This window comes from Topomyia yanbarensis, chromosome 3, assembly GCF_030247195.1.
Source record: "Topomyia yanbarensis strain Yona2022 chromosome 3, ASM3024719v1, whole genome shotgun sequence".
Taxonomy (NCBI): domain Eukaryota; kingdom Metazoa; phylum Arthropoda; class Insecta; order Diptera; family Culicidae; genus Topomyia; species Topomyia yanbarensis.
The window spans coordinates 39,291,599-39,301,381 of record NC_080672.1 but is presented as its reverse complement, the minus strand read 5'-3'; the positions used below and the strand labels follow the sequence as shown (position 1 = coordinate 39,301,381).

At 40.9% G+C, this 9,783-nt stretch overlaps 2 protein-coding genes across 2 annotated transcripts; one reads left to right on the top strand and one right to left on the bottom strand.

Moving 5' to 3' along the window:
- The first annotated feature begins 4,775 nt into the window (after positions 1 to 4,775).
- Positions 4,776 to 7,564, top strand: LOC131689826 (probable transaldolase). Its single transcript, XM_058975147.1, has 3 exons — positions 4,776 to 5,382; positions 6,481 to 6,604; positions 6,671 to 7,564. Exons 1-3 carry the CDS (start codon positions 5,280 to 5,282, stop codon positions 7,452 to 7,454), a joined length of 1,011 nt encoding a protein of 336 aa, XP_058831130.1. The 5' UTR covers positions 4,776 to 5,279; the 3' UTR covers positions 7,455 to 7,564.
- A 44-nt stretch (positions 7,565 to 7,608) lies between these two features.
- On the bottom strand, positions 7,609 to 9,552 carry LOC131689819 (eukaryotic translation initiation factor 2D). Its single transcript, XM_058975130.1, has 2 exons — positions 8,708 to 9,552; positions 7,609 to 8,653 (listed from the first exon to the last, which is right to left on the bottom strand). The coding sequence occupies exons 1-2, from the start codon at positions 9,431 to 9,433 to the stop codon at positions 7,661 to 7,663; spliced, it is 1,719 nt and encodes a 572-aa protein (XP_058831113.1). The 5' UTR covers positions 9,434 to 9,552; the 3' UTR covers positions 7,609 to 7,660.
- Between the last annotated feature and the right edge of the window lie 231 nt (positions 9,553 to 9,783).

Sequence of the window (9,783 nt, the reverse complement as noted above, 5' to 3'; positions counted from 1 at the left end):
GTTCTTGTTCACTCGCCTGTTTTCATAGGTTACAATTTGCTATATACCCTCCCCATCAAAACATAATTTATTGAAGGTCTTTTAACAGTAATCTATTAATTAATCAAGTATCTCACTAGGTGATTGGCATTATTTGGCTGATCCATCTAGTAAAAATAGGCTGGTCTATCCAGAAAATATATTCAAGAGAAAAGTTCCATATTGAGAGCTGTGATGAGGAAGCCCACGCCCGCCAACAGAAATATACAGATTCTCCATGAAATATGAAATTTCATTTTCCATTTAAATTTTCAATAATGTACTAATGAACTTAAGTAAACAATCTTAAGTTTAAGTATTTCTTGATCGATTAGTGGTGGAAAAAATGAAATTATTTGATAAATTACATTGTTATGCAACGTTCGCACTACCAGTTAAAACGGGTTTTTATGCTATCTTGGTGACATTTTTCTTGTTGCTAATTATTAAAACGTGTTATAACTCTGTAGTGTAAACATTGTATTATTAAACCAATTCTGCATCATGCATAATTATATCTTCAGTACAGCGGTTTGTTTCATAATTTAAAACAGATTTATTTTAAAATTTAAATTAGTATACCCAACCGTTCTATTTGTTGTATACTTTTAAACGCAATTAGAACTGTGTTTTAAATACATAGGGTAGGACAGATATTCTGACTGGATAAACTGGGAAAACAATTTTAAGTCCAGTAACGCTTAAGACATGGCTTGAATTTGAATCGAAAAAGAACACCCGCTTCAACTGCTGCTGGGACGGTAAGTTCTGTTTTAAAATTTTCCGTTGTGTGCAGTACGACACAAAAGTGTTTGAAATTAGAAAACAAAAAGTTCTGCTGGGAGTGTGATTGTTTCCGATGCAATTACACTCAGATTTTTCACGCAATGGATATAGGCCGTGTAAATGAAAACCGCGTAAATTTAAAAAAAACGCGTTAATGAAAACCGCGTAAATTTCAAAATCCGCGTAAAAAAAACCTGAGTGTACTCTCCTATATAAAATACTACGCTGCTGAACAGTGCAATAACTACAGAAGCACGTTGTCAGATGCCTTACTGATAAAAAACATATAACCGAATTATGAAACATGAAAACCAATAGGCTCTTTACCCTACGCAGCTACAAAGCGCCGTAAACATGGATTAACAAGTTACAACGCACACGCATGCACAAAAATAAATATATTTTTTTCAAACGCAACACTCTTAAGCAGCACACACCGTATTGAATTAACTCCCAACCACCCCGCCCACCCACTTTGCAAATCATTCTGTGACACCGTGCTGGTACCCGAAAATCCGCACACGACCAGAGATGCCAGATTTGCAGACAAGTCTGCAAATTGGCAGACTTTTAATTTAAGCTGCAGATTTTTTCGATGACGCAGATATTTGCAGATTTTTTAGTTTGGTTGCAGATATTTGCAGATTTCTTAGTTTGGTTGCAGATATTTGCAGATTTTTGAATATAAAGGCTTTTGGTTACAGCTTTCCTGACATTTTTTGTTCTTCCCAGACTTTTAAAATTATTATCGCAGACATTTGAAAAAAGTACCTGGCATCTCTGCACACGACCACCGCTGCCGAAAATGCATAGCGTCTACCGCTTATTGTAGTGCCCAAACGCTGCAGCCATGATCTTACCCGTTCGACATAAGAACAAAAACTGATTCAAACGGGTACGCGTCACCTCTATTTATAAACTAACCTATATGGTTTAGTCACTTAGGTGCGAGTGTGTGCAAATGCCAACGTTACTGAAAATCGATAGCGCCCTTTGCATCGCCCGGAGACGATGTTGCTCGTATGGGATAAGAGCAACAACTGATTTAAACGGACATGCGTTGCTTCTATTTATGACTTTTCGTGTTTCATTGAGCAACTAAGCTGCCCTCTCTTGACGGCTGTGTCTGAGAAATCTGCCTCACGAGTGGTAATTTTCCCGTTTTTCGTGAACTTTTTAATTTCCAAAAGTCTACTTTTATTGGGGAGATATTAAATTATTACCAATATTTAAGTTAGGTGTTTCTGAATCGGTTGGTGTATGAATGATTAAAATCCATCTAGTAATATCGGAGTTATAAGCGTGCAAACCTTACATAGTTTCGTTACATGGGAGGTAGTTTAGATTTTAGAATGACACCTAGCCCCAGATAGTGGAGTAAGACATTTTTAATGTCAAAATTGCAAGATCGGACGAAGTAGCAACTGTCTGCTGGTAAACACCGGGCCTCGGGGGGGACTAAATTATGTCTCAAAGCTTGTAACGACAAGTCCTCTAATGTTGTCTAGTCCAAGGTATCCTGCTCCTAACAACGCGTGCCAAGTCGTTAGAGATCCAATTAAAACTTCGCATTGATTCCGCTTTTGTCTCCTTCCTGATCTCCCCTAGATCTGAAGTGGATCAATCGACTGTTAAGTAAATCAGAGAGGGCAGTCAGCCGTAATGTCCACGAATACTAAATTCCCTCCAGCTATTCTACCAGTTATCCTTTCTGTTATAGTATGTATTAATGATTGTTTAAATGGTGGTTGCATTAGATTTTTATCATGTTGTAACACCACTCTTATAACAGAATTCGATGATCCCTGTTCTAGTCAATATACGTATTCCTTACATTATGGACCAAGCGAATCCTCTTTTTTTTTTTCAATTATCATTATGCTGAGTAGCTAGACGAGTGAAGTGTACGCTGCTCGCATGGGTTCGATTCCCAACCCCGCACATAAGGTTAGAGATTTTTCCAAAAGAAATTTCTCCAACCTGAAATGACCCTATGGTTAAAACCTCTATAATAAAAAAAATCTGCCTGAAGAGGACGTAAGAAATATTTATCCACTATTCCCCTTAAAGCTTGCTCGAATCGAATGTCCGCCTAGTTCGACGCGAACATACCACACCGGCCCGAAATGGCTCCTGAGCTAGCCTCATACCCAAGGTCAAAAGAGTCGATAACTAGAAGGATCCATATGTCCCCCACCCAAACGAATCGATCTATCAGCTTGCAAATAGGAGCACATATCTACTAATCTGCCAAGGAAACTTCCGAACCAATGAAAATGGACCAATCCAGTCGAAGGCCACAGGACCAGCGCCATCTCGTACGGTTCCTGAAATGTTTGTTAGTGTTACTTACAGATTTCATTTCAATGGTAGTAAGTGTCTCATTCCCTCTTGAAAAACTCGCTTACCGCTGCTAATCTCTTCCGGCATTTCGTCGCCGCCGGTCGACCGTCTCTTAGAAGAGATCTCTTTCATTCAATCCTCAATTTCCGTCGGAATTTGTATATGAGACGCTCAAGGACTTCTACAAGCTCGAATAGTAAGATAGTTAAGTGAAAAAGATATTATTTTTTAAATATTCCCTACTCCTATAATTAACTAAGACTGTCTGATGTTTCTAATGTAGAAACGCTAATGATGTGACCATCAAGAATACGCCAGACAACCCCCCCCCCCCTCGACACCAGTTTAGCCTTACCAAGCCGTAACGCGGATGGCGGCGTGACAACTGCCGACTAGGGGTTAAGAGCAGCTTGAAGCAACATCTGATGTTGCTCCAAATGTATATGATATCCAAGACTGACTTGGATATTTCCATCGAGCCTAGTTTGCAAACCTTACGTAACTAGACTCACTGTTCTCCATTCACCCACATAGAGATTTTCTATACTATTGAGTAAATAAAAAATATATTAGCTACAGAGAGAAATAGATATTACATGCATCTAAACTACTTCTAGGTGTTTGATGATGTAGTTCGTGTGGATATATATGTCCCTCCATTTGAAAGTAGAAACATCCATATCAGCTGTCCGCCTAAACACTCGATATAGTGAGTGTTAGTCATGAGATTTAGAGATCAAAAATCCAGTACTCGCTCGGATCTCCCACCCAAGAGTAGGTGCCCTTAGGCACATCATCGAAGCCCAGGGAACAATAACAACATAAACAATTATGCTTTTAATTCTCTTTAATTGGGGCCAAATTGAGTAGTTATCCTAGATCCTAATAGTACATGAATCAATAACCTAAATTGATTACAATTGGAAGATTGTATATCTGAATTGTCAGCATAAAAGTGCATAAAATGGGAAGCTTATACCCACGGATCGAAACCGTATCTGAAGCGGAAAAGAAACAACATTTCTTCAAAACTACCACCACTATTATTATTATCTGTAACCAACTATCGTGAATCTACCACCCAACCTAGTATGCATACCATTAATTCAATATTAAATTTGCAAAAGGGCGAATAAGATTTGTAAACAAACTTTTATTTTGATGATTTCTCTTAATTTACTATAATTTCAAAGCAGAAAACAATTGAAGTTACTTCTACGAAGGGTAAAAATTTACATTAACGCATATTTTTCATGAAATTCCACTCTGCGGCAGACTAATGAGCGAAACAAGTTTGTTTACAAAAAACACTTTCGCCTTTTGACGAATTAATATTGAATTCATTGTATTAATAAACATTTATAATAAATTATTTAGGTGCTTCCGTATTACATTCACTGCCATCTATTGACTAACACCGACAACAATCAGTGGGATATGCGGAACGATGCGTTATTCGTGTATCCCACCTATACCACGTGACCGTTGTTTTTATAATTAAATGAGAGATAACAGTAATAGTGCTCATGCAATTCACAAAGTCCGGAGAAGGTTGCTTGATTAGCCTTCTCTCACTGTGCTGGTGTAGTATCAATATAAATATGAAAATGCTATCAAACGATAGATCAATACGTATAGCAAAGCAAAATATTTGTTGTGCAATCTAAAACGCAAAAAAAAAAATCTAAAAGCCCATTTCAACCGGATTAACTAACGAAGCTTGCACATTGTGTTAAAGATGACATACAACATTAGTAGTTTAGCGTACTATAATAATGATTACAACATTAGACTTGTTCGATGATAGAATGAAACAACCACGAGAAAAGCCACTCGCGCCGTGATACGTGAATTAGCATTTTGTTTCGCGAAGGCTTATCAGTTCTCTTTTCGGTTTCCAGCCAGGCAGTGTGCAGAAGTGTGCGTGTCTCCATAGCAATTCATAACACACCTCATTGGTGACCCTCACAAATCCACTGGAAAAGTGCCCACACATCGATTCCGTACGGCGTCTGAACCGGTTGCATATATCCGTTCCGCGCTTCACTGATTGCTTTTTTTACGAAGCTACCACACTGCTCGCCAATTTGACCCGAACCATTCACACTCCACGCATCGATCGTCAGTCTATCATGAGCAGTACTGAACCACAGAGTAAGAAAAGCAAAATGGTCTCGAGTCTGGAACAACTGAAGAAACTGACCACCATCGTGGCAGATACGGGCGATTTCGAAGGTGAGTGCTTTCCGGTGACCCCTGAATGGAGTGAAATAACCCGTGTGTAGCTCTTTGGTTCCAGCAAAAACAGGCAGAGCCAGGAGAATGAAACATGTTGTGTCAGAGGTTTGTTTTTACTTCTATGAAGGTGACCGTATCGCAGTCGGTATATGTTTTGGCAGAAATGTGAGGCTCCAATCTGATAGGGACCCACACAGATAAGAGTGTGAATGTCGTCAATCGCTATGTCTTTTGCTTGTCATCATTTTGCAAGTGGACTACAAGTGCAAATATTTGTAAAAAATTACAGTTGACTGAATCTGAACATCCCCATCTATTAACCCTGATAGAAACGAGGAATACGTAAGCTTCGAATAGGATCTACTAAATCAATATGGGTATCAACCCAGTCATGCTTGATGAACCGCTTTCAATCCTATCTGCAACATATTTGCTAGAAACTGCGTCAAACGCCCATTCTGTGCATTGTTAGAGCACACGGGTCCGAAAACCAGTAAATAGTGCTCTGAATGACATATTGCAACCTCAATATTGTTTCAGTGTGTGATTTCAATCTATTCTAATATCCCCTTCTATTTAGAGCAACAATGCTTTGCGTTAGCCGCAAGGTCAAGGATTTTTGCAATATTAAATCGATGTTGTAACTATAGGACTAGTTTTACAGCCTCACTCACGTGAATCGATCTCGGCGATGTACGTTGATGATTTTATACGTACTCCTAATGACATTTTCATTCTTTCCGGGTTTGGCCATTCACTGTTTTTGAAAAGGTTGGTTTCTGTCGTGTCGTATGGAACATATTTCTTATGTTGTTTGTTTCAATGAACTATTGGAAGATATTATAATTGTCTAACGAAAGTCAGAATCTTTATATGAAAGGACAGAGCGGAAGTTTTAACTGACCTTTGTGAGAACCCACTCACAGCAGGAAATGTCATAATGAACAGGCTCTTTTCGTCCATTGACACAAAATTAATAAATTTTTCATTGTTGCCTTATGGGAAAACACTACGACTCACTGCCTTCTACCAAGAAGTAACTCCTTTCGAATTTTTAAATATCCGATTTGATAATGAGCACAAAACCTCTTCCAGCCATGAAAGTCTACAAACCGACGGATGCCACAACCAACCCTTCGCTGATCCTGTCGGCGGCCGGTATGGAACAATACCAACACCTGATCGACAAGGCCATCAAGCATGGCCTGAAGAATGGATCGTAAGTACAATAGTACTGCTTGCGACCGTCGAAAATTTATTTCAATGGTACCATATTTCGTTTCAGCACCGAAGATGAGCAGGTCACTGAAGCTGCGGACATGTTGTTTGTACTATTCGGATGTGAGATTCTCAAACTGGTCCCCGGGCGCGTATCGACCGAAGTCGATGCCCGGCTGTCGTTCGACAAGAATGCTTCGGTAAAGAAGGCACTCAGGTTGATTCAACTGTACGAGGAAAACGGTATCGATCGGAAGCGGGTGTTGATCAAGCTGGCTTCGACCTGGGAGGGTATTCAGGCGGCCGCTGTGCTGGAAAAAGAACACGGTATTCACTGTAATCTCACGCTACTATTCTCATTCGCGCAGGCTGTAGCCTGCGCCGAAGCTGGTGTTACGCTTATATCTCCATTTGTCGGTCGCATTCTGGACTGGTACGTGAGCAATACCAACACAAAATCATTTGAGCCTGAACAGGATCCGGGTGTAGTTTCTGTGACGAAAATTTACAACTACTACAAGAAATTTGGATACAAAACTGTCGTCATGGGAGCATCCTTCCGAAACACAGGAGAAATTCGTGCCTTGGCTGGGTGTGATTTATTGACCATCAGCCCGAAACTGCTGGGCGATTTGGAGAAGAGTGATGAAAAAATCAAACGCTATCTCGATCCTTCAGTGGCCAAGACTTGCAAATTGGAGAAAATTCACATGGACGAAGCGACGTTCCGTTGGATGCTAAATGAGGATCAAATGTCCACTGATAAGCTCTCCGACGGCATCCGCAAGTTTGCCGTTGACGGGCGCAAATTGGAAACAATGCTTCGTGGGCTCATTCAGCAGGCAGCTTAAAGATTGATCATTCAATGTTTTGTATGATATCAATCATGTACCCACAATTGTATAAATTTTCACGTTCCTGGAACCAATCATTTTTATAAATTTGGCAATGTTTTTCTATAGACCAATGTGTTGTAGGAAGTCATCCGAAAATCTTGAAATTCCATTTTCTCTGTGCCATATCACAAGGTTATATTCTGCGCACCCCAAAACCTACCTTACTTTTTCTTCTTCTTTTTGGAATCCTTGGCAAACTCCAGTCCGGTGATGCAAGCCTTCGGAATCTGATATGTTCCCGTCAACAGATCGTACACAAATTTAATGTGATTACCTTGCACCAGCAGTTGTTCGCCCTTGGTTCCGGGTACCTCGGTCATGCTAGTGCTAGCCGCCGCACCCAACTTGACCGCTTTAGCAAATTCGGCCAAATTAACCCCGTAATCTTCGAGGTTACTGATTAGCGTAACTTTTTTGTTGCCTGAACGCGTTGCAGTCGTAAGGTGGATAATCGATCGCTTTCCCCCTTTCAGCACCGGTCCTTTCTGACTGCGCATTTCAAACGTATTAGTCATCTGCCGAAGGATCAGACTGGTAAGATCCGGTAAGGTCAACTGCGTTGTTCCCGTTCCGCATATTTGTAGTAACGTTTCATCTAATGTCACCATTTTGCTAGGTTGATCTAAAAGCTTGTATCTACCGACATAGTCTTTGATGTGGTTTCGTACTTGTATCTCGTCCAGAGCTCGCCCCACCGGAACCCCAAGGCACGCAAAGAGTTTTTCTGTCCCCACATTGACGGCGTACATTTCCACCATCTTCGTTAACAACAACGGAGTGGATGCATTTTGTTCAGTTGAACTGGTAACATCAGAATCAACGGCTTTTTTCGCTTTATATGGGTAGAATGATACCAGTTCAGGATGGTCTAGACTAATAGTCGTAATTTTTTCAACACCCTTTTTCTCCTCCTTAATTTGAATTAGACCATCTTCAGCCATCCGTTTTAGAAACGTTCCTACCTTCTTGTAAGAAGTATGCTTCATTTCAAGGCCTTCAGGAAGTTCCGGCTGAACGTACTGTGGATAGAAAGTGCTAGTCAAGATAGGTAATGGAACCTTTTTCCCATGAATTTTGAGTGCATTCAGGAAAGCCGCTTTCACGAGTTTATCTGGATCTGAAACACTTTCCTCCTCCACCTCCGATTCCGAATTCTAAAATAAAGACCAACATGTTTTACCCAGTCTGAACAATGAAAAAACATTTACCTCTTCTTCAGCTTGATCTTCAGCGCAATCGATGCCCGTTTCTTCCAATTGCTTCACCACATCAGCCATATCCTTTTGTTTATCTGGCCCCGATGGCGCTCCCAGGGGAGGAAAATCTTCATCTTTAGGCACCGCTTGTGTGGCACCTTGCAGCGGTACCTGCTGACACATGGATGGTTCCATTCCCCAAAGTTTGTCGCCGAAAACGTGCAACACTCGTACGCAAACCCCGTGACCACCGCACATGTACAGATCATCGCTCGAATGAGCCAATAATCCAACTGCCACAGCAGCACGGTTTGAAGTCAAATTAACGGCAACCACGTCATCCTTCCGATAGTTTCCCCAAGATTTTAAATCGCTACCGTTTCGCACAACGCCAGGAATCATTAGATCCGCTCCGTTAGCTAACTTCGGAAGAACTGCAGCATGAGTGGTAAAATACGGAACCAGATCGACGCAGCTCCACAGAGTATAAACCGTCGGAATCAGCTTACTATCCATCTCGAAAAATATTGGCCGCTTGTCACTGGTATATACAGTGACCGCCGTCTCGCTGTAGGTTACAATTTTAACTACGCAAACCTTGCATTTGTTGCCAAACAGTTCCGCCAACAGCGAAGACTCCGAGACGCCAAACTGAGCTTGGGCACGTTGCTTTAGGCGCTTACGTTCCGATCCGGTTATTAGAATGTTACTTTTCACTTTGAACGGTTTAATAAACATGGCTAGGAGTGGCTATTGGATTTAAATATGGATTAAACTAGAGAGTTATCAACGAAAACCTGTGACTAAACGCGGAAGCGATCGAATAAGGTTTGTTTTTATTTCAAAGAAAACTGCCTCTCCCCGCCAAAGAGAATCAATCAAAATACGCTGTGTTACAAACGTTACGTTCCGAGCTCCAGCTCGACCGGAATGACATTTGCTGCGCTCTCTTTGTTTACTTGGCTGATCAGCTGTTCTTTAGAAAACCTGTGAACAGCTGATCAGCCAAGTAAACAAAGAGCGCACCAAATGTCATTCCGGTCGAGCAGGGGCTCGGAAAGTACCGCTATGTAACGCAGCGTGTACTG